Raw genomic sequence first — 25,782 nt, 5'->3', positions numbered from 1 at the left:
AAAAGAGCAATCCAAAGGATTACTTCTATTTCCACAGATGCCCATGTTTTACCATGGGATAGAGAGAAATCAAAGCTAGAGGAAATAAACTCCAGTGGAAAGCACGTTTCAGCTTTCCTTAACAACAAAGAAACAATAAATATGTAATACTGATCATATCTCCTTATGAGAACTAGACTAATGGACTGAACAGGACCCATGGTGTCCTGACGTCTCCCTTCTTTGATGTAGGTTGACTCAATAAGACCAAAATTCAAAAAAATAGGCACCTAAATGAATATTCTAGCCAGCACCAGCAGGGAGCTTTGAATGAAGCCATATGTCTACTGCCCTGGAGGTCAGATGCTGTGATGACAGAAAGCTAATAAGAGAAGATCTAGTAGTGTGGAGAAGTAGCAAGGGGGCCTAGGTTGACGGTGAAGTGGGATAAGAAACAAGTAACTGAATTGCCTCTGTGGGGAAGGCTGGACAAGAGGACTATGCTTCTTTATCTAATCATTTTGAGTATTTTCTTTCATCAAGCAAAGATGCTTTAGTTAGAAGCTGGACATTTTGTGGCTGTTGAAAGCATCAGAGAAGTTGGTTAGATTGAAAGGTTCTGAAAAAGAGGTCTAATGCATACTTTCTTGGAGTATGTATTAAAATACCTAGTCTTTTTGACCATCTTCTGACATTAGCTTTTGGGGGCACTACCACCATCGGATCTCCATTTCTCCATTTGCTAGAGACTGTCCAAGCTCCAAACAGCACCTAATCTAGCTTGCAGGATTTTTTTTTCTCCATTATACAAATCAGTAAATATAGTCACAGATCATGAACACAGCTGTCCAGGAATGCACAGACATGTCTCTTCCATAAGGTCAATCTTCCCCCACTGCTCAGACAACCTTCGTTTCGCACTTTTCAATCCCAGTGGCACCAAAAGCTGAAGACAGGCAGCTGTCTGGTGGGTGCAGCTGGTAGAGTCCAGATTATTGTGGTCTGGAGTGATAGGACACCTTAAAAAATTAAAAATGGAAACTGGAGGGACTTAATGGATCCACTCAAGGGTAAGGTGGGATCACCAGTAGATTTTAGAAGGAGAGGGACAGAGCCAATGCATCAGATAGGACAGAAACACCTTCCAAATTCATTAGTGACTTCCATTAATTTCTGTAGATGAGTAGAAATACCCCTACTTACAAAGCTGCCTGCTAGTGGCAAGGAGCTAAGCCAGGCCTCCTCCGTAAGAGACTCCTGAAGTTTACTGTCAGAGAAATGTCTTTTATTAAATGTAAACAGCATCCCGCCAGAGGTCAGAGCCTTGCTGCTGCTGCGTATCCCAAGGTAATACCACTTTAAGCTCCACATAAACTCTTAAACAGTTTCTATCCTAAAACCAGACCGTAGGTGGTACAGTTTTTTACGATATGTTATAATACTGCAATAAATCTGTTAGCTTAAAATCGAATCTCCGTGGCCTTTTAGAGAAATCATCATTAAATGCAAGGCCCTGTTAATGATGCCATCCCAGTGAAATTGTTTAATCTGCTAGGGGGGTGAAAGGTCACCAAATGAATTTTTTATAATACATCAACTTGACACGCAATAGGGAAAACTGTAATAGATAAAAGCAAAGGAAAAGGGCACTGTCTTCTTCTGATAGGTCAATAGCAGCCAAGAGAGTCACTCATCCACTTTTCCTTCACTACCGTGCTCCTTTTCCATTTAATATGGACACCCAATTAATACCTCAGCACCATAGACAACCTCATTTTAGGTGAATTATAGCAATTTCTTCCCCCTTCTCCGAAATGAAAGTGATCACAATACATCATAGCATTGTGCGAATTAACGTTAATTGATTCGAGTTACCAAGCATTGATGGGCCACTTCTATAATCTGGTCCTTATTGGGAGCTGGAAGGGATGGAGGGAAGATTAGATTGCATCCTCCGTTGCTTTGACGACGGCGGTCACCTGATGGCTTGTTAGACAGTTGTACGCTTCTATTGCTGGCCCCAGTGGGGTCGTCAGTAAACTGGAGTGATGTCCAAACATCATTACACGCTGCTCCGATATTAAAGCAAAGGGATTAGCACCTTATTGCAAGCAACCTGGATTTGTCATTGTGCTGTCGTTATCCAATTTCCAGATGATAATGTGACTGTGGCCTGCGGGCATGAGGTCCTACAACCAAACCAAGGTGTGTATATATATATACACACACACGTATACATATATACATGTGCACACATCCCCACAAAGACCCAGCACCCAAAGGCATATAACCCTTTGCTTGCCAGATTCCTGCTAACAAAGCATGTGGAAGAATTTTTCTCCCTCTCCCATCTGAAGCACAGCAGGTCAAGAGCGCGATGCGACAGCAAAGCAGGCTGACCTGGGAGCCAACACAGCCGTCACTCACTCGAATGTCACTCCGGCCAAGATCTGCTGATAGAGGTGACACCACTCACATGTTAAATAAAGCAGACTGGGGAAAGGATAAACCCCTCCGAGGCATGGCTGGCAGCTCCTCTCTGCCGTATGCACATACTATGCAAATAATCACTTCAACCACAGGTCCCATTGATTTTTAAGGGGGAAAATGGGTCCATATGTGACATGAGCAAGGCAGGTTTTATTTGACAGCACTGGGGTACCAGAGCTGGGAGCAGATATCTTTTCAGTCCCCAAGAAAGGTGATGGGGACACTCCTGGCTCTGTGGCATGTGTCCGAACATCCGTAACTTCTGGGGGAACAGTGAGGAATTACGAAAAGCTCCTCTTGAGCTGATGCCCTTTGTTTTTAACTGAGATTTAGATTTAATAACACAAACCCCTCAATTTCAAAGACCCACACTGGTGTGGGGAATATATGGCAATATATGCCTCCTTCTTCCCACAGGGCCCTGCAAAGTCCCGCACTCCTTTTCCCAAGACTCTCCTGCCCTCTTTATCTTCCTCCTCCTCTCTTCTCTCCTTTCACCTTTCCTACGTCCTGCTCCTTTCCTGCAGAGGAACCGGGTGGTTTTTGGAAGCTTATTGCCAGAGCAAGCTGTGGTTGCCACCACAGTTACAGTGGGGGTAGGACTTCTAATTGCCTGAACCTTGTAATTCAAAAGAGTGACCTTTGCATGGGATTTGCAGGATTTTAGATAAGTTTACCATGTACAATAGATACTAACAGAACTGTAATTTAAAAATAAAGCTCAGAGGAGGAATGTAGCTTGGGGGATTGGTAGTCAATATTAGACCCTTTAACTCCTACACTGCCAGAAGGGTTTCCATCCAGCAGAACAGTGGTGAAAAACTATGATCTGATTTGCAATGACAACGTGAAGCTCCATGGCTGTTGTCTAGAAGGGTATTTTGGAGTTTTGTTTGAAAACTGGCAAGGGAAATACTGGCTTCACACAAGGATCATAAACAAAGGACTGTTTTGTGTTTTTCTCTCCCCAAAGACAGACACTCAACCTTATGACAGACATCATTGCAATTAGCAGTAATCTCTGTTGTGGCACTACCTTGAACCTGCACAAATGACTCATATACCTACTCTGCAAGGTATACTTTGTATTTATTTAGGACAGTCCCTGAATGAAAAACATTTCTGTTTAAGCTGCATTTCAGTTCCTATACTGACCATGGATGGAGCCCACAAGACATCTCCTCAATTTCCCCACTCCGAATTCAATTCAAAGAAAAATGCTAAAATAGCAGACCTGGGGTCAAACATCTGCATAGTCAAAGACCCTGTGTGGCATCAACATCACCGGTATGACTGTGCCTTCCTAACATCAGCAACTTGCGATCATAGAATCATAGAATCATTAAGGTTGGAAAAGACCTCCAGGATCATCAAGTCCAACCATCAACCCAACACTACATTGACTCCTAAACCATGCCCTGAAGTGCCACGGCTACATATTTTTTGAGCCCCTCTAGCGGTGGTGACCCCATCACCTCTCTGGCAGCCTGTTCCAATGCCTGACCTGATAGTTCAGCTTTGATGCCCATTCAGTTCCTGGATTCTCTGCTAAAATTGCCACCAGAAGCAAAGAATTATCAAAAGGCTTTGTGGTGAAAAAGTGTCACCTCTGGGATCCAGAATTACTTCCTTCAAACTGTTTTCACACAGAGGCCTCTGTTGGCACCATCTTCCATACAGGAAGATCTCTCTGAGTCTCTGAGTTCCTGATGACCATCTACCTCTGGCTGACGGTTCCCAAACTACCCACTTTCCCAGTCTGAAAAGAATTATGAATTGAGAACAAAATAATGAAATTCATCCTGATTCCCAAAGTGAAATATGATCACACAGTTTTATATGATGTAAAATTGTTTATACATGTATTAACCTACACTTTATGCTGATGAAGTTTCTTATCCCATCACTCCTATAAATAGCCCATTATAGAATCCCATTCCTCTGACTAGAAACCTTCTAGGTTTCACTGTGGATTTATTTATGCGTATTTTCCCACAGTTTTACTAGATTGCTAAATGTGATGTTGGCCAAAAATGGGTCAGCTATTCCCAAACTATTAAAAACAAAAAATAAAAAGTTCAGAATATTGCATGTGGGGAAAGAAAAATCAGGAAAAGTTATCTTCTTCCAGTTCTATTGGCAGGTTCCTCCAGTTTATTCTCTGAGGAGGAACCTTCTATTTTTAAATGCAAATTTATCTCTTGATAATTTACACCCATTTGTTCCTGTGCTGCCATTGTCCATTAGTGTCTAGAGCTTCCTCTCTGGTATTTACTTTATCAACATATTTTCACAGATAGGATGATGTCTCCCCTCAGTCTTGCTTTGCCAAGTTAAACAATCTAAGCTCTTTCATTCCTTACATCTTAAAATAAACTCCATTTCCATTATCATCTTAAATGTCCTACCCTGTATCTGTTTGAACTGAGTTTGTCTTTTTTGTACACCAACAAGCGGAGTGGCACATATTACTCAAGAATATACCCTCTACAGTCTCCCTATGAGCATCTGACTTAAAATTATGTAACCTAAATTTTAAGGAGATTTTAAGTTTACGGTTTACGCTCCTGAGTATCACCTTTTCCACATCTTTCTTTCAAGGGTATGTGGTAGATATAACCTTGATAGAGCCTCAAGCACTGCAATAGCTGCAACTCTAAGGTCACGATTTTCAGCATCCTGCCTTTGCCTACCCACTGGAGGAGACGTTAGATCCCTACACAGGAAAAAAGTTGTAGTTTCCCTTTTGAACACCCTGTGCATCTCCATAGAGCAGCCTGCCTGAAACCTGCACAAAGGTTATCAAACCCAAGCACTTTGGGGTTAGGATGTGTCAGAATTAATCTAGTTTGGACTTCTAACCCTGCCTGTGTATGTGTCGCATGACATAGCGAATTAGTGGTAATTTCTCATTTAGTCCTCTGCGTGGGTATTGCTGTCTGAATGGGCAGTTCTTAGATGATTTGCTTCACTTTCATTGTTCACTGTGAGTCTCAAACACTCTTATCTCCTGCACACACACTTTTTTTCACATGCTACCCCAAACCTAACTCTTAATAAAGACAGGCTAATGCCAGCAAGTTTCAGTTTGTAGCAGGTTAAAGGTCCATCGAGAAGGAGCAAAGTACCCTGCTCTACTGTGGGGATATGGACTAAATGGCTTCTGGGTGACTGTCTGGCTTTATATTTCTGATGTGGTATAAATGCACCCGCACAAACACATACAATACTTTTGATGCTGTGCTTTCTTGTTCTTTCACTTTTATATTTATACTGATATTAGGCAAACTTTGCAAAGCAAATATTTCTATCTGTAAATGCATTGCAGTATGTATTAATACACAGACATTTGCAGGAAGATAAAGCAATGTGATAGTCATCCCTCTAATTCTCCAGCTGTGCAAGACTAGAGCAGTCCTAGCAATCACCTCTCCCTTTCCTTGACAAACCAATGAACCGTGCTTGAAGTGACCCTAACAAAGGACTTAAATTAAAATCACATAAAAAAGCATTTCAAATCATAACAGGCAAGTAATTTTTTTAAAGGCTTAGCAATGTGATATACAGATTTACTACCTAGCTACCCGACCACAGCAAGGTTTCCGAGGCTCCCCTCAGCCTCACTGTCCTGGGCTGCAAAGATGAACACCCCGTCTCTGCTGATCAAAGATCTTTTTGTTGTCTTGATGTAAGAGGAGCCACTAGTCTGAAACTGCAGGGAGACTGGCCCGGCAGGAGTGCAGGTTCTGTGTATATCTGACAGCCTGATTGGATTTTGCACTACTCAGGAGTGAAAATATTTCTTTTTTCCTTCCACAGAAAAATACACAGGAATACTTAGCCTGACTTGTAATCCCAGCCCCATTATCCTTGCCTGTGCTAACATGTACTGCCTAAAGAGAGACAGATAGACAGTGGGGATACTACATGTCCCAACAGGAAAACCCTGATTTCATTTCACAGGTTATCTGTGGCCTTATTGCATCAGAAATGTCAACCATGAGTAATTCCAGAAAAGCTATGACTGATGGGGAGCAATAAATAACACCGCAGAAGAGCCCAAACAGCTAAGGGTGGATGAGCTCTGAGCTGGTCCTATGATATGGTGATGTTAGTATTCTCTTGAATATGTGTCCCAGGTCTTCCCCTACTGACTTCAAGCTAGCACTGCTCTTGTCCCTATAATAAAACAGCCTTCTTCCTAGGCACCTGTCCTGATCCTCACTTCTCGGACTGGTTTCACAGAGCATGCACAGATGGAAGGCAAACCCCAGCTAGTAGAGCCGTCCCGAGTGTGGAGGTGTTATTTGTACCTGAAAAAAGGCAGCCACAAGGTTTCTTCCTGGCACATAGAGGAGTGTTCTTTTCCTTTAGGTGCTCTGTGCTTCCCCCCCATGATACACTGATGCACTCAGAAATGTATAAACATTGAATAGGGTTCTGGTGAACTTACTCTAAAAAAAAAATCTGTACCTTGATCCTTTCCCACAGTGTTATTATTGTTGCCCTTCTTGCTCTGACCAGCAGTAAAGGACACACTGAATGAGGGGTGCCATATCTGTCACACTCTGCAGGCTACAGCGTATACTGGGGTGGCATAAAGGCAGGGTAACTTTTCCTATCACAGGCTGTAAAACTTCCTACAACATTTTTTGGCTGTCCTATTTTGTCCTACTCTACATTGTAACACGAATACCCCCACTGACAATAGTGATGTTATTTCTGCTAATGAAAAAATATTCTATAGCTTGAGACTTTGGCCCTGACTTAAGATTTGATCTTGCAAATAATAGAACACCACTTAAAATAAAAAAACACATACACACAAAACACCCAACCCAGAACACCAAAACCAAACAACAAAACAAAGATTCCTACGGTCACACACCAGTGTCCTCACTGTGGGATCTTCACCACCATAAGCCACACAGTGCCTGGCAGAAAGGTTAAACATGTGAATAGTAGTTTGTGAGTAGTAGTTCGGAACACTAGCAGCCAACAGACATCAGGATGGTACATGGGTCAGCAGTAAATGCTAGAGGATATGGTATTAATTAGAGAAAGTAAGTCTTAGACAAATCCAATTTCTTTCTTGCATAGATGGAATATGCTTATACTTGGGTAAGGCTCAGTAGTGCACAACATCAAAAAATAACATTATGCAATATCCAGAGAGTACACAATAAGGTTGCCAAACATCAAATCCCATGTCCCCTATTAAAAACAGATGGGATATTACCTTTTTCATATTTCCCATATGCTTTTAATACAGATTCAGGATCTGAGGCTGAAATACACTGCTGTCTGCTCCCTTCCCAGGCTTGCTCCTCACAGCCTTCTCTGCAGATAAGGGCTGCCATCTGGGCCATGCAAATAGTGGCTGCAAGAGGCTGAAAAGAGCAAGATGGGGACAGAGGAAGGACAGACAGAAATGATTGCTTGTTGCTGTGGAGAAGAGGAAAAAATTGCTTTCAAAAACTGAGTCTTGGTACAGAACACCTATAAAAAATTAGTATGTACAAAACTGAGCAAGAACTAGGTAACTGACAGAGCTCAAAAGGCAGCTCCCACTGGGAAATCATTGTAAAGTAAAGGGATGTCCCGTATTGTTCTGTGAAAATCAGCTGCTGGCCTGATGCTTTACCTACATCAAGAAACACTGAATCATGGGCACCTAGACCATGTGGTGTGTTGGATCTGGGTGAACAAACTGGATGCATTTGGTCCTGGAGAGCTAGAACTGAAAAGGAATTAGCAAATACAGTAAGCAAACAGAGGATCATGAGCTTTCCTATTTCTGTGGAAAAATGGGCTAATGGGATCACTGAATTCTGTCAGTAGAAAATGGGATTTAGTACCACCTTTGCATGCAGCACTGATACGGAGGAAAACTGTTGGCTCTTCAGACATACACGCTTCAAAAAGGATTCAGAAAACAGAGACAGAGAAAGAAAGAAACACTCTCCAGAGCTCAAACCTTTCAATTTATTAAAAAGCAGACAGCTAAGTGATTTGATTACTCTGGAGGTATCTGGAGGAGGAGGAAGAGTCAATGCCCAGAAACTCACTGATGTAACAGTGAAGGAAAGAACAAGAGGCTGTCATGGGAAGCTGGAGGTAGAAAGGCTGGCAACAGAAAGTGGGCAAGTACTTGTGACAGAAAAAACAGGGACGGCATCCAGCATCTAGGCACACATACAGGTGCTATCAGATACGTTCAGCTTTTGTATCTTCAAGACCAGGTGGTTTACTAGGACAAGTATTTTAGCCAAAAAGAAAGGTCATTGCTGAGGTATAGAAGTGAACAACAGTGCCTGTGTCATGCAGGAGATTGAAGAAGAAGATTAAAGAGTCCTTTCTGGCCTTAAAGTTTAAAATTATATGAATCAAGATTTAGACCTACAAGTTAGCTAAGGCAACAACTCGTCTTTCATAACACATTTCTGGTGCTACACCAATTTATAAACATTTGTAGATTTTATTGTTTAAATTTTAAGAGAAATTTAACTCCAAACTTCTTTAGAAACATTGGCCGTACCCAATGTTTTATAGTTTCAAGGCAAACATCCAGGAGCTCTGTTCCTGGTTTAAAGCATCATGGACACCTCTGCACTACAGGTATGAGCACCAGCAGAACAACATGGTAATTCACAACTCGGGAGTCCAGCTAGTACTCGGGCATAGCTCTGTCATGGAGACTTTATAATGTGTTTCACCATGGCTCATCACATTTCAGTCAATGGAGAACTTACTCCTATCTTAATAAGTAGATCAAGTGGTTAAATTGCCTCACCACATTTAAATCAGTATGTGCTAATTCCACACCTGATACTTACCTGTTGTTATCTTCTGCTGGAAACAGTAAGGCAGGCTGAGTCACCATTAAGGTATCTACTGGCAAGCCAAGGGCTCTCTGAAGGTCACCAGTCTGATGGGTGTTGATAATTGTTCTGGCCAAAATCTTTAAGGTGTCACTTGTCAAATCACTTCTTGGATGGCCTGGTGGATCACCAAATTCAATGATGAGCACTTTTGACGGACCAGACGCATCAGATGGCTGCAGAGTTCGGGCACTCTTTGGTCCTGTCCACCCTTTCTGTGAGCTAGACCTGCTACGAAAGGCTGTACAAAATGCCATGTTAGGGCAGTGATATTTCTTTTTGCTGTCATTGGCTGAGATTACCTTCAGCATGCTTTCACCTCCCAGCACATGATGGACTACTCTAATTTGGTCATGACCAACCTTCAAGAAATCAGCTAATCGGTGTATTGCACTTGCTTGACCCTCTTCCCCAACAGCCTCAGTTACAGTGAAAGCCACAAGAAGAGAAAGGCCAGCAACTATTTCTACAGGTTCCTGCTCATGCAGGAGAACGTAGAGAAGATTGTCCTCATAGCTAAAATAATTGGCTCCTGCCCTTTCATTCAGTGAGAAAGAAGATGGGGTTGGAGAGATGTATTTGCCTTGAATGAAAACACGAAGGCTGAGTGGTTCATTGTAGAATATAGCAAGGGGCAGTCTGGTTGTGTTTTGGCCACTGAGGAGGTAGAGTCTGAAGGTCAGAGGTGCTAGATCTGGGAAGCAAATTGTAGTAAGTTTGGTGGATGGCAATACAGAAAACAAAGTAGAGCGATGCTCTGCAGGATAACACGATGCATGCAACATCGCATCACTGAAGGTGTCCATAAAGCTGCCAGTCATTGCTACCACTGGAAACAGTCTCTGGCTGACCATACTGGGGTCCAGGTTTTCTAGGATGACAAGTGCATGATCTGCCTCTTTGCAGAAGTAGCCTTGTACTGAGGGCTTGAAGATACACTTGCTGTCATCTCTGTAAATTCCTGGAAGACAATAAAGGGAGGTGGGGAGAGAAAAATAAAACGAATTGTTTACAGACATCATCTCAACAGTTTGTGGTATAGCTGCTTATTTTCCCATTCAGTGCTCAAAGTCACTTTTGTTGGTGCTAAAATTTTACGTAGTTTTTAAGAGAAGCCCGGACTAAGGGTTATTAAATAGGTAGAAACCACATCTACCTCAAGATGTCCTTGAGCTGAAAATGGTTGAAGACTGCTAATGAATGACGGAGAAGTACCATAAACACTTGCCCTGTTCCTTCTAGATACCAAATAATGGCCACTGTTGAAGGAGCAGGCATGTTAGATGGACCTTTCATCTGACCCACTGTTATGTCCCTATGTCCTTATGTCTTCTACATTCTCCTGGTTCTAAACCTGTAGCAAGGTAACAGATCAGGGCATGACTGAAATTCTTGGGAAAGGAAATTTAACTCTACACAAAGCCCTCTCCTCCCACTCACAGGGATTGTATCTCAAACAAAAACACTAGAAAGGACCAGAACATCATTAGTCTCCTCCAGTAGTGAAGTGCCTCAATGAATTTTAGAGCTAGAACAAAGCACCAGATTCATACACCTACAAACAGTGGAGACCCTTACATGTGCTCCAGGTGTCTAAGTTACCACTGCAGTCAGTGGAGATCTGCAGTTTAAATGGTTTGCCCACAAGCAGGCATCTAGTATCCCATGGGATGCCCTGGGGTATCTGAGGCATGTGACACAGGGTCTACAGAAGACCTATGTGCTTCAAAGGTGGCAGCTGGAGGCCTGGTGGGACACCCCACAGAACTTGAAATTACACTAGACATGCGTTTATGGTAACTGAAACACTCCCAATTCCCCAGCCATCAGTACAGACAAAGCAGTTTAGAAAGCAATGATGTTCACCCTAAAATACTTCTGTTTTGTCAGCTGAATTGCCCTTTACAGTCCCCTGACACAGGTAGGATCCTGTCACAAACACAACTGCATAATGCCAGCTGGACTCCTTTGGGTAGCTACAACATCTGTAGATGTAACACATGATCTGTGGGAGTACAAAAGCTACTTTAGGTAATATTTTAGATATTCTTTCACTGAATATAACAGGAGCTAAGACACTTCCATGTATGTCAGAATTTGCCTCTGAATCCCATCCCAAGTGTCTGTGGAAACACTCAAGAGGATCCTTTTACGACAGGATCTATACAGAAGAGGTGTAGTCCATACAGTCTTCTAAGTTAGGGTACGCTCCATCTGACCAAATATAGGTCTCTGCTTTAAGATGAGAGAAATTGTGCCTCAGGCTGTAATGATGAGATAATCACTGATTATAAAGACAGAATAAAAGTAAATGAGTTCAGATATGGGCACCAAAAACATAAACATTTCTGCCTGAAGCGTCTTAGGAAAAGATGTGTGTTTCTGTTTTCCCTTCCTCTCTTCAAAATAAAATCAAAGGAGGAATTTGCTGCTGTAGCCAGCTATAATCCTTCTTCCCTCCCTGAGTCTGCTCCTTCCCTAGTTAGCTGTACCCATGAATGTGTTAAGCAAGGCACGGCCAATGCCTAAACTAACTCTGCATTCCTCATTCAGCTGCTTTGGGGATCTGCGCATGCAGATCAGCAATGATCGGTGTTAATGATAAAAAGAAAGGGACAGCAACATCCTTGCGAGTCACTAAGTTTTGAATGAATAAAAGGGTATTTTCCTTAACAAGGAAACACTGTAACTTTGAAACTCACTGCTAGAACACCAGACTCCTGGAAATGAACAATGAGAAATCAGTCTGGGCTCTGCCTGTAGCTGCATCTCAATGTCTGGACCTTGTGGACACTTACCTATGATTTATTTCAAGGGGATTCCTCATGTGCAGACCGCTACCCTGGTCTGCAAGCGTTTCCCAGAATGAGCTCTCGCTCTGCGCGTCGCCAGGGAAAGCAATGAAATTACATAAATGTCAAGCTTTGTCCAGGGAGGACGTCCAAGTCAGATAGGATCAGTGCAAAAGCCCCTATTTTTAGACACCAGCTTACCATTTTCTTTCCCTTTTTCTTGCCTTTCCCTCTTTTTTTTTGTCTTTATCTATGTAAGTATTTTGCTATCGGTGTGTGCTGGGGGCAAAAAGAGAGGGAGCAGAAACTCCATTCAGAAGCAGAAGTGGAAACGCTGTGCTCGAAGACATTCAGTATTGCCCTGGAGTGCCGGGAGGATGCGCCCTGCAGCAGGCAGCCAGCCCACAAAGGCTGACAGATCTCATCATCTGCTCTCCCGGAAACCCCCCATCTCCCCCCGGTGACATTTCTCTTGTCTACAAATGGGATTTGCTGATATTTTGTGATTTCCCAGGACTTTCCTTTGCCCTGCCTGCCTTGCAAAGTGGGTTTGCTTGGTTTCCTGTACACACACGCGCGCGCGCCCATGCACGCACATGCATCATTGCTTGTCTCCTTCCAAATGGCCTTATCTGCCAGTCACAATTTCTGCAGCCCGCAATTTCGATCACTTTTAAATGAAACCCATGCTGGCCTTAGTAATCATAATGTCATTTACAATTTACCACAAAACACGTTTATTTAGTTAGTAGCACATTGGAGAAAGAGAACTCCATATGAACTCACCGCTGAAGCCCTAATCTGATTATTTCCTCATGAAAATCCAAGCAGGGGTGCTTGTAAGCGGGGTCTGAGAGGAGAAGGAAAAAGTGAGTCCTGGCCACAGCTGACTCTCATAATCAATGCGAATAGATAGGTGACGTGGCGTGTCAGGGCCAGCAGCTAATCTGCCCCGGGGCTTTCCTCTAAAAAAGGCCAGAGTGGACAGGACTTAATAAATACTGAGTGACCACTGAATATTGAGCTGACATGTGCTATTTACATTGGCGATGAACAATAACAGTGATAAATTCCAGAAGCATCCCTCTGCAATGGGTGAAATTAGATTAAACAGGTTATATCTGTAAGTGTGTGTGTGTGTGTTTGCACGCGTGTGTCTGTGAGAGAGGGGAAAAAAGAAAGAGAATCCTGGTGATTGCAAGTCAACCAGAGACCCTACAAATGAGTGGGAAAGATGGAGAAGATGTCAATATCTGTAGCAATGTGTGCACGGATGAGGCTGAACACCACACCAGGAGCTGCGTGCACCAGAGCAGGGGAAGAGGGGGGCGTGTTGGGTGCTTGCACGGGCACGTGTGTTGTGTGTGCGTCCCACTCAGTGCAAGAAAGAGAGAGAAATACTAGTGGAGGGCGTGTGTCCGCCCTCTCCAGCTGTTTCCTCCCCCTTAGAGAAAGCAGACTTTGCTTTCTGGAGATTCTCCTATCATCAAGTCAAGTTTATTATTTAATTATATACATGCACACACACACAAACATATATATCTATATGAGATTTTAGCACTCAGGTTGCTTCTAGGGCTCCTGACAAATATTAACTTTGTGTCAATATTTGTCCTTCCTGTCGTGAAATGAGGATTTTCCACCTCATTTCACATTTGAAAAGAAAAATGCGCCGAGGGGGTCCTCTTTGCTTAGGAAAAAAACCACCACCAACAACAACATCTCATATCCTTTATTTAGAAAAATGGAGCAGGAGGAAAGGAGGGAAGAGTATTTTTAAAATAGATGTTTTGACTTAAAGGCACACAGTCCTTTGCAAGTCTCCTGCCTTTTCCCTAGTTCCCCAACGTCAAATAAATAAAATAAAATATAATAAATTCTGCATTTAAAATTGAATGAAACACATCAGCATTAATGATTTTCCCCTTCAGGTTAACACCACCATTTCCTTCAATAATTTTTACCCGTTTCATGATAGATTTCACAATTCATGGTACAAGGAAAAAAATATAGTCGTCCTTTTGACAAAAACAAAAGGCGACGTCAGTTTTTTATCAAAATAAAATAAATCTCCTGCAATTTTCTTTCCATCTGACTGGATTTGCCCGTCAGTTATTTCTAATTTAACTACAATTATAGTTACAAAAATATAAAAGCGAGTAAGGGAGGAAGGGGGAGGGGAGAGATAAATGGGACACTGTTTAGAAATTGCAATTCATTGGCCTTGGGCTGGCCAGCACATATCTGCTGAGGGGGAAATAGTCATCAGCATTAACTGTTCCTTTTGACCTGCTGACATTCAAATGTGAAATAAAATAATAAAAAAGAAAGGGCCCAGCAAGAGGACCTTAGAAATCTAGAAAAGGTAAATTATTCTGAGGTCAGTCATTTTTGCTATACAAAAAGTTTTCTATGTTTCTTGAGTTCAGGTGTTCCCTGTAAAAAATTTTGGCCCCGATTCTCCTGTCTGATCCCTGGCACAGGGTCCTCATGCCTACGCACTCATCCTTTGAAAGCGACGGCTCTGCAGACACCGCTCTTGCAAATTTTTTTGTAGGTGAGCGAAAACAAACCTGGCAACTTCAGCGGATGCTGAGATAAGGCACCCCCCATAATTTTTAGAAATCCCACTGACTTTAAGTTAGGGATATCACTCAACTGAGTTTACCAGTGTTCCCGTGGGGAATAAAAACACAGATAGGTGATGCCAGGTAACTTATTTGTGGTAGATTTCTTGCAAGGTGTGTGTTGGGAACACACGCATAGGAATGCCTGGTGGTATGTGTGCTTGCCCGTGTATTTGTGTACGTATGTGTATGAGACACACACATAAATATATACTCATAGCAGGGACTGTGTAAATAAAAATGGAGTGATTGCTTTAGGGTGTTAATTCTTTCTTTTGAAGAAAATTATTTTAGAAGGAAATGAGTCTCATAAGATCACACTGTGTGGGTTTTTATGCTCTCCTGTTTATCGTTCCTCCATAAAAAACTTTGAACCCCCTGGCCAATTTCAGTCACATTTGTGGATTCAAAGATACTATGTTCCTACAAGTTTTGTAAAAGAAGGTGAAAGTTATTAGTGCTCCCACTGAAAGGGAAAACTGTATTGTAAGCTCACCCTCGTTACACACCACAGGATCCGCATTGGCCCTTCCTTTTCACATACATTGCATGCATTGGTATGGCCACACACATTGCTAGTATTTATTCACAGTGAAATCAAGCATTATTTGCATCTTTCATGTGGTTATGTATTTTTTATGCTAGCACCAACCCTTCAAACCTCCTCCACGCCTAAGGTCTAAGGCACATATGTTACAGACGATAGTATTTTTTAAAAAGTTATGAACAAAAATTTGCAAAATTTCCAGTTCCCAGAGACTATAGCAATAGCTCTTTCTTGGCCTTAAAGCATTACACAAGTCAAGTCTTGAGAAGAGAGACTAGAAGCCCATCTAGGCTAGGATGCTCTCCAACAGTGATCAAATGAATCATCTAGAAAGACCATGGGAGCAATGCATGCAGATGTTTGCCCAAAATGATCCCCAGGCTTTCAGGGACTTACAGGTCATGAACCTTTTGAGTCAGAGAGACTATCTTTGGCCTTTGTGTTTGAGAGAAAATATCAAACCTGTCTCACAAAACTGCAAAAATCTGGGGAGGAGAATAGCCTAGCCAGGAGAATATATCTTTAGGCCTCCCAGAGGAGGTGGGTCAGTTGCCCATCCCCAGCCTTGTGTCATGGTTCACTTAAGGGATGTCAATTACAGTGCCAGAGAACTGCTCAAATGCTCTGCTGCCACCGCAAGGTGACCACACCTGGAAATACCTTGGCTGTCTGTGCCAGAACTGACTGACCAGAACAGGAACTGAGCAGCTATAGCATTGCATGCATCAAAATTCATAAAATAACCAGTGACAAGGCCAGTTCCTTGTCTCTGAGGCCAGCTGGCAATACATTCCCATAGTATCAAAGTCATTGACCCTCCAAAAGATGGTGGCCACCTCCAAACTGCCCTTTTGGACTGGCTCCTGACTTGTGCTAATTTCCGGAAAGCGCCCAGGAATTGTCTTGGACACTGCTGGGTTGCCTGGGACCAAACTGGGCTTGGAGCTGTTCTGCTGATGTGGCAGGAGTAACTGGGCATCTCCAGTGCCCACACCCCAGCATAGCTTGGCTCCGTAGACATTGGGTCCATTCCTGCTATTGTCAGCACGGGCTCAGAGCAGCTTGTCGATCTTTTTATTAAACTTAATCAGAAAGACAAAATTAGGGAGGATTTTTGTCCACGTTACCATTAATTAACAGTAACTTTAGTCATTTTAGCCATCCTGACAACACAAAGTTTCCCAAAATGCATATTTAGGGAATAAAACCAATATGGTGACAAAAGAAGCATTACCTGATGGTATTCTGTGCACAGAGACAAAAAGGATTAAAGAGCATAATTGATCTATACTTCATTATCCTGTGCATTTTCAGAGAGTCCCCAAAAGTTCTGCCAATCAAGCAGCCTTAATTTATAAACCTGAATGAGGGAGAAAAAGGCATTGCAGGAGACATTACCTTATACCCTACTGCAATGCAATCAAAAGTGTGGCATGGGACTAGAGTGAACAAGACAGAGTGAGCCCTCACAGGACAGCATGGGAGAGGTGATTTGGGTCTCCACAGCCTTCCTGAGCACTTGGAGGATCTGTCAAGACCCAGCTAAGAAGTGGAAATACTGGTGTTTTGTACAGCGACTAGAAAATAGGACCCAGTGGCTGAGTAGAGCTATTAGATGTTCTCATGAAGCAGAGACTTCACTAACCATCGTTCAAAGAGCCATTATCTGGGTGTGAGAAAGATTCTGTGTCCCAGGAAAGATGATTAAAAGATAAAAAAGTGAAGAGAACCATCTTTTGGTGTGAATTATTTCACCTTCGAAAAAACAGGCTGTTCTGCAAGTATCAATTTGTTTCTTATATCACCACCAAAGCTTTACTCCTTATATTTACTTTTAAGATATGCCTGGGTTCCTTTAGGTGTATTTAAAGCCCAGAAGGACTTTTCTCTCCTCCCGACCAGCAACCCCATTGACCAAAGCTTTAGTCAAATTGATACCCAGGGCTTGACATAAAGGTGAGGGGCAACGAATGGCAGAGCCTTTGCCGACGCGTTCCAGTCACCGCCTCTCCGGCCAAGGAATGATAAAACTACCACCGCCACCCGAAAGCAGAACAGCAATTTCATCAGATGCCAGACCTAAAAATGAATGTGGCCATGCCATGCACTGCTCTGAGCTGTGGATATAATGAGTTTTGAATGGGAAGTCCCGGACACAATAAATCTGTGCCATATGTGACCATTTCCTGTGTCAGTTCCTTTCTCATAACCAGTGGAGGCTTTGCCCTCCCCCTCACTTTCCCTTTCATGACCCCACACCAGGGCTCTGAAATCTTTCGGGGCTGCTTATGGGCCCCAGGCCTTTCCACAGCAGTTGCATAAATAAATGAGTTTGACAGCAAACATCATAACGGTTAGCGGTAATGTGTGCTCCACACAAGTGCTTGTGCTACTCACTGGAGAAATGGGGGAGGAAGGAGCTCGGTTTGTTACCGCAAACAAAAGTATGTTCTCTGACAAGTGGTGAAAGAATTAGTCAAATAAACTTGAACTCTATTAAGACCATTGCTGCCAGGTTTTGTTATGGACGGGAAGGTTCTCAGCTTCTCTTTCCCTCCTTGGTCTGCAGTCACTGCAAAGACAAATCATCCATTTCTTCTGCAAAAATAAAGTTGGGGGATAAAATGAACGGCCTCAAAATAAAATTTGCAAGGAACTCCACTTTGCTATTATTATTATTATCATTTCTTCCCAATGAGAACAGTTCTTTGGTCCTGGGAACAGACTTGCAGAGAGGGAACAATTTTCCACTAGAAGTGGGCAAGAAAGAAAACACCAAATACCTGCAGATTTTGGAAGTATTGGGCTTAAGATTAAGCCTAAAAATTATAATTATTTTTATAAGACATAGGTGAAGTAGAGGACAGAGCAGAGAGCTCAGTGTCTAGCAAACAAGTCTTATGAAGAGTGGCTGAGGGGGCTGGGGGGGTTTAGCCTGGAGAAAAGGAGGCTGAGGGGAGCCCTTCTCGCTCTCTGCAGCTGCCTGAAAGGAGGTTGTAGTGAGCTGGGGGGTCAGTCTCTTCTCCCAAGTTACTAGTGACATGATGAGAGCAAACAGCCTCAAGCTGCATCAGGTGAGGTTTAGATTGGATATTAGGAAAAATTTATTCACCTAAAGGGTATCAAGCATTGGCAAACACTGCCCAGTGGTTTTGGTGTGATGGTTTTGGCTGCAGTAGAGTTAATTTTCTTCATAGTAGCTAGTATGGAGCTGTGTTTTGGATTTGTGCTAAAACCAGTGCTGATAATGTGGAGATGTTTTAGTTGTTGCTGAGCAGTGCTTACACTAGTCAAGGACTTTTTCAGCTCCCCGTGCTCTGCCAGGTGCACAAGGAGCTGGGAGGGGACACAGCCGGGACAGCTGACCCCAACTGACCCAAGGGATGTCCCACCCCAGGTGACCTTATGCTCAGCACATAGAGATGGGGGAAGAAGAAGGAAGGGGGCATTTGAAGTGATGGTGTTTGTGTTCCCAAGTCACATGTAATGGAGCCCTGCTTTCCCGGAGATGGCTGAATGCCCGCCTGCCCATGGGAAGGAGTGAATTAATTCCTTATTTTGCTTTGCTTGTGTGCCCGGCTTTCGCTTTACCTGATGAATTGTATTTATCTCAACCCATGACTTTTCTCATTTTTACTCTTCTGATTCTCTCCCCCATCCCAGTGGGGGGGAGTGAGCGAGTGGCCATGTGGGGCTTAGTTGCTGACAGGGGCTAAACAACAGGGACACCCGGGAAGCGGCTAAGTCCCCATCCCTGGAGGTTTTTAAAAGACATGTAGAAGTGGTTCTCAGGGACACGGTTTAGTGGTGGGCTTGGCAGTGCTACATTAACAGTTGGACTTGATGATCTTAAATGCCTTTTCCAACCTAAACAATTCTATGATTCTATGATTCTATTTGTCCTAAAATTGTTTTCCCTTTTTTTTGTTCATTAACATGTCAAAATTTTCTACTAGATAGAAAAATTTTACTGAGTTTTCAGCTTTACCTGAGAAATTATATTTTTGAACCATGTAAACATTTTCTGTAAAACTCTTTTAATAAAAAACCTTTTTTTCCCAAATATACCGTTTAAACAAACAAATTTCAAATATCTCAAGTTTAAGCCAGAAAGGCTGCAGATATTTCAGTTGTATATTAAAGGAGTATAATTAATTTATAGAAGCTTCATAAAAATGATGAGGAATAAAAGAAGATTGGCACATTCCATGTGGAGAGACGAAAAAATAGAAGGTATCAATATTTTAACCAAGGAGATTTATGTTAAAAATTAGAAAAACATCTTTCTAGTAAAAAAATAATAAAAAACAACACCTTGAAACCAAGTGATTAGGAACCTGGTGGAATTAACATGACTGAAGAGGTTTCTAGCAGGTTATATTAATTTCTTTTGGGAGCAGTGTAAGTATAGATACCTCTTTAGAGCAAACGCATGGGTGAGGTGACTTCTTGAGCTCTCTCCCCATCCTGCCCAATGCCTCCAATATCTTTTTATCAGCAGCCTTGTCTCTAATTTCTTTCTCTTCCTTCCTTCCTTCCTTCCTTCCTTCCTTCCTTCCTTCCTTCCTTCCTTCCTTCCTTCCTTCCTTCCTTCCTTCCTTCCTTCCTTCCTTCCTTCCTTCCTTTCCTTCCTTCCTTCCTTCCTTCCTTTCCTTCCTTCCTTCCTTCCTCCCTTCCTTCCTCCCTTCCTTCCTTTCCTTCCTTCCTTCCTTCCTTCCTTCCTTCCTTCCTTCCTTCCTTCCTTCCTTCCTTCCTTCCTTCCTTCCTTCCTTCCTTCCTTCCTTTCCTTTCTTCCTTCCTTCCTTCCTTCCTTCCTTCCTTCCTTCCTTCCTTCCTTCCTTCCTTCCTTCCTTCCTTCCTTTCCTTTCTTCCTTCCTTCCTCCCTTCCTTCCTCCCTTCCTTCCTTCCTTCCTTCCTTCCTTCCTTCCTTCCTTCCTTCCTTCCTTCCTTCCTTCCTTCCTTCCTTCCTTCCTTCCTTCCTTCCCTCCTCTCTCTCTCTCCCTTTCCCTCTCTCTTTCCCTCTCTCTCCCTCTCTTTGCCCAGATAAGCTACAAAAATGTTACAGTCTTATTTGTACCTGCCTTGGCGGAAGACACAGTCCTAGAGCCTGTGCTCATCACAGAAATATTCACAAGCACAAGAGTAACATTATTAGGGTGATTTTCAGCAATATTAGTCCTGTATGGGCTATGGAGTTGAATCTTAAAGCAGAAGGATTTCATTACAGGTACAGATAGCTATATTATGCCATGACATATTTATGACAATGAACAGTAATGGGAGGCAAGTATTTTAAGCCTTAGAAATTGAAATTAATCTGAAAGCACAGCGCAGAATCTGAACACCTATGAAAACATATTGAAGAGCTAAAATTTGAGATACAAAGGCTAAAGTCATTATCTGAGCACATAGAATGGGATTCATGACATTAATTTTAGCTGCCTAAATGTTAAGCATCTAGTCTAAGCTAATTGTCTAGTCTAAGGTGTTCATTTAGACAATAATCATTAGACAAGAGAGAAAGAGACTTTTAGAGGGTCATTTCTTCCTGCTTTCCCTTGGATGGATTGTATAATTTCTGGAGGTATCTGTTTCACTGGCTATATGGGAAACCTAGGCAGCTAGTTTGGACTGAAGGCCTGTGTTTGGACCACTAAAGTTAGGTGAAATGAGTCCAACTCCTAATGATGTAGCTAACGAGGCTTGAAGAACAGCTAGATTAATAGCTGTTCTTATTCTGAAATAAGTGGGAAAAGATAGCTCTGTACACACCTCTAAAGTAACCATCTCCTCCAGTTGTCAACAAAGGAAAAGGCAGTAAGAAGGAAGATGAAGCCACTACCATGTTAATCTAGAAAGCAATAAAGAAAACACTCCTGTCCCTGACAAAGAGTTAAACAGGATGCAAACAATTTTTTTTGAAAAACCCTGAAAACAAGCAAACTCTGCATTTGACTTTTGTTACTCTAATGGCTAATTCTCTGGATCCAAATACTCCCGCTGCACAGCAGCACCAGTAGCCTGCAGCCCACGGCGCGCTCTGCTCCTGAGCAGTACGGCTCACACAGGAAACAGAGGGGGCACTGAACAAAATACCTTGGAAAGCAGAGAAACAGACAATTTGTTGCAAAAGAGATATCTCAGCAAACACAACGAGAGCCTGTAAATCTAATTTCTAACCTCTGGAACCAACACGGGTGCAATGCTAGAAGGAGACTGGTTTCAAACACCACTTACAAGAAAATCAAATGTGTCTGTAGGCATAGTCCTAAAATACCATGCCTACAACAAATCTTAGGAAAAAATAGGTCAGGAGAGATTTCTGGATGCCATTTATTTCAAACTCCTGCTCAAAGCAAGGCTAACTACAATGTTAGATCAGGCTTCTGAGGGCTTTATCACAAATCATAATATATCTACATTTTAGGCTCTATATGTTTACTAGGACAAAACTTGCAGTTTAGAGTATGTCCAGAGAAGCTGCCAGGGTTGAAAATTACTTGAAGAAGATCATAGACCTGTAGAATGGTTTGGGTGGGAAGGGACTTTTAGGGGCCATCGAGCCCAACCCCCTGCCATGAGCAGGGACATCTTCAACCAGAGCAGGTTGCTCAGACCCCGTCCAGCCTGGCCTTCAATGTCTCCAGGGATGGGGCATCAACCACCTCTTGGGGCAACCTGGGCCAGGGTTTCACCACCCTCATTGTATGAAATTTTCTCCTTATATCCAGTCTAAATCTGCCCTCCTTTGGTTTAAAAAAACACTCTCATACCTAAGTTCATACACATGCAAAATGGTTTGAAGAAGCTTTGAAGCTTACTTCTGCAAATACTTGTTATACTCTGGTATGCCTGGTTAGGTAGTCCAAGTCCTGTTCCTTGTCCCATGAAGTCTTCTGGACAGCTCCAACAGGGAAAGAGTAGGTTTGGAGCTGGAGTAGCTCTTGTCCTTTACCAGAGAGTGTTCTTCATCTTTGTACACACATGAATGAACTCAGAGCCACACTGATGCTGGTTGCGTGGTATGGCGCCCATGGAGGAAAAGAATAACTACGTTGGTGGAGCGCTGCATGCACACACGCAGTGCCGACTGTCCTGCTCTAACCAGTAGGCATCGCTCCCTTTGCATTTTATTCCAGACTTACTAGTGAACAGTTTGAAATTTCAGACAGCCCTTGGAGTTATTTTGGCCAGGGAGTATATTTAAAACTCATTGTGCCTAATGTTGTCTCTCTACAATTGAGAAGTAATCAGGAAAGACGTGAAAATAAATAGACAAGTGAGAGGCGAAATGAAATATGAAGTGGCTAGAAAGGAGTCTGTTCTCTAATGTATTTTTTCAGCTTATTATTTTAAAAGCCCAGAGCAAAAGAATAGCTTTGAAGAGTCTTTTGTTAATAGTGGAAAGGTTGTCTTTTTATTTTTCTTAACTTTTTATTTATTAACCATGCTGCACAGGGTACTTCCATAAATGATGATTGGGTTTCAGGTTACAGGGAATTGTTTAGTCTGAAAACATCCCAGCCTGCAATGGGAAACAGAAAAGAGAAGTAACGGCCCATCGTACGCTGCTTGAAGGGACTAAAAGCAAAGCCCATTTGTTCTATGCTTTTCCCTGTAATTTCTGACAGTGAGTGTGCAAAGGTTTAGATGTGTCTGTTTACATGGTTAAAATGCATTCCCAGCAGGCCACTTCCTCAGGTGGTCTATTTGATGACAGCTTGGTGCTTAGGCCAATATAAAACAGCTGATGTTTTGACCCACTCTGAGACAAATTATAAAGCTGCATTCCTACATGGGGCAACGATTTCACCCTCTAAATTGCAGTGAAAAACAAAAATTGTTATTGAGGGTGCTTACCTTACGCTCAAGCCCTAAAACATAACAGTCAATAACAGTTTTGAGACTCTTAGTGTTGGGTTACTATGTATTTATTTATCATTGCCCTGAATATGTGGTTAAGCATACAAATATTCAATTGCTGCAAAATTTCATTCAAAGATATCATGTGGGAATACACTAACTGTGCGCAGGAAACCAGACAGTGAGTTAAGTACTTTTGTTTCTCTGAGACTTTTTAGTATTTTAGCACTGGTGAAGAAAAGAGCACTGAAACAGAGTTAAGATAGGCAGAGCAATATAGATTCCCAAAGGCCACTTAGCTCAGGCATCCTGCCGGTATTTAAAGGATGCCCTTCACGCATAATAGTCTATATTATTTAACTTTTATGAAAAGAATTGCCAGTATGGACAATTTTGTGTCTCTTTTTTTTTTTTTTTTTTTTGCTGTAATGCCAGCATTGCCAGACAGATACATAAGATGAGCACAAGCATAGCTTTCACTTGTTTATTCCATGGCATCAACAATATCAGAATATGTTTTATTTTCTGGGCATACCAATAGAAAAGCTTAGGTGACAGGCTCTCAGCAGGAACCTGCGTGGACCTTTCTGCTGGTTTGGGCCATCAGAGAGCACCTCTCAGCTCCCAGAGTGCCATGAAGAGCCAAGCCAGTTTGAAGAGCCTACAAAGGGTTCATCTGGCAGGGTTTGCTCAGTTTTCACATCCTCACCTGGCAGTTGCAGGGGACACCCGGCTGAAGCCTTGTAGGTCGTGTTTGTATCTCACTAGTATGGAAAGGCTCGTTCCAGAGTCAGAGTACACTAAGTACCGAGTACCAAGTACTAAGACTAATGCAGCAGGTGGAAAATTGGTCCAATCCAGTTCTAAATTTGCATTACCTTATCAAGACATCTGGGCTATAACCACTCTCCATGAAAGCCACAGGAATTCTGTTTATGTATGATTTCCCTGGGGATGAGCTTTCAGCAGGGATCACTTTCCAACCCAAATCCTGCCCAAAAGGATGGTACGTTGTGTCAAGCACGTGTTGTCGGTTGTCCAAAAACAAATTCACATTTTCTTGCAGGTCCAAAAAAGGTTAATAATTCTGGCAGCACTGCAGTCTGTAACCTGAATACCCAACCAGAGGGCTGTGCTGTTGTGGAAAGGACCCCAGTGCTACCAAGGATATTGAGAGGAGAAGGAACATAAGGGAATCTTGACTTTTTTTTTCCTTTTGCTCTCGGTGGCTCACATGGAATGGGAGCTCAGACACAGAGGCCTCAGAAGTGGAGATCTGAATTTAATAAAGCTGTCTGGAGGGGGAGGGAGACAGAGAAAAGAAGATCATGGAGATAAGAAAGGCAGAGATAGGAAGAGAGGAAAATAAAGAACATTACAGCTGACTGGTGATGGCTGTGCCCTTTCAGACTCAAGTGGGCAGAAGGGAAATATTTTTTTAAAGGGTGGGCCGCCAGTTCATTGTGAAAAGACTAAGAAAGAAAAAATAATATTTTACGGTTAGAACATATACTTCCATGCCACTGTAATGAGGGTAGGTAAAAGGCAAGTATAATAGCAAGGCGCTGCAAGGCAATTAATATAGCTGCTTGATTTCGTTGCAGTTTTGGGGGGTATTAGAGGGACCCTTTAAATTCAGTACAGCTACACCTACAATATGCAAGCAGAATTAGGCCCCTGCTTAGGAAAATAACCTCTTTCAAGGTAACAATAAATTCCCCAGGTTAGCAAAATGAGAGAGTTTGTTTGCTTCACCACTTCTGCAACCTTTCTCCCATTTCTGCTTGGAGAATAAAAGTTAATTGAGGGGCAGTAGGGAGGAGGAGGCTCGTCTAATCCCCACTGACATTGAGAGACCTCTCTGCCAAAGTACCAAGTTGACTTCTTTATAGAGCAAGCGCACTGCCAAAACACCCATCTAGGGATGTTTTTTCTTTTCTTTGCCATAAGATTCTGTCTGTTAGAAAAACCAGAAAGACACCAGAGGGAAAATAAATGCAGATACATTTTTAATGCATACATTTCATTTTCAGAACATGGTGGGCACTTCAGTGCCGGGTGTTGGAACTGCAAGGGGAAATTTATCTAATCAGTCCTCCGTGTCCCCACTTCATTGACATAATATGGTCCTGCCGATTAAAGCATTGGGATCATAGCTCTGCATTTTCCTTCCCTTTCATACTAAAATTATTGATGTGCTTTGTACAATGTGTAATTGCCGTTATTGTATATGTGCCTAGAGCATGTGCAGAGCTGAAATTGAAATAAATAAGCAAACAAAATCATATGATAGGAAGTCTCTGATGGTATGGTGGGGGTTGGTGCTGTGGCATCACAAGCTGAAAATAGGATTTGGTACTGCTGTGACTGATTTTGATAGAGTGAGATTCGATAAGACTAGAAGAAAGGCTGCTGTGTTCCTCTAGTCTGACCTCTTTTTATATAGCACAGACCCTCAGTAAACACCCAAATCAAAGTACTTCTTGTAGTATCCCAGGTCTGAGCCTCACCGTCCAGGGACTTCAGCAGGGCAGTCCCGATTTACACCACCTGAGGATCTTGCCCAGTATCATACATTCTCTTTTGCTTCTCTCTTTCTCTCT

General features: G+C 42.5%; 1 protein-coding gene across 6 annotated transcripts in view; it reads right to left on the bottom strand.

Annotated features, from left to right (window-relative positions):
* The window catches only part of PKHD1 (PKHD1 ciliary IPT domain containing fibrocystin/polyductin), a 277,932-nt gene that overhangs the window by 23,086 nt on the left and 229,064 nt on the right, over positions 1-25,782 (bottom strand). For 5 of the 6 annotated variants that reach the window (XM_075086582.1, XM_075086585.1, XM_075086584.1 and 2 more), the window contains one exon: positions 9,306-10,311. In XM_075086582.1, the coding sequence (XP_074942683.1) occupies positions 9,306-10,311 (1,006 nt within the window). Of the gene's footprint in view, positions 1-9,305; positions 10,312-22,791; positions 22,842-25,782 lie in introns of those variants that run through there. The other variant, XM_075086588.1, reaches the window with a different exon arrangement.

Source organism: Phalacrocorax aristotelis, chromosome 3 (genome assembly GCF_949628215.1).
Source record: "Phalacrocorax aristotelis chromosome 3, bGulAri2.1, whole genome shotgun sequence".
In the NCBI taxonomy this organism is placed as follows: domain Eukaryota; kingdom Metazoa; phylum Chordata; class Aves; order Suliformes; family Phalacrocoracidae; genus Phalacrocorax; species Phalacrocorax aristotelis.
This window is presented reverse-complemented; position numbering and strand designations above follow the sequence as displayed.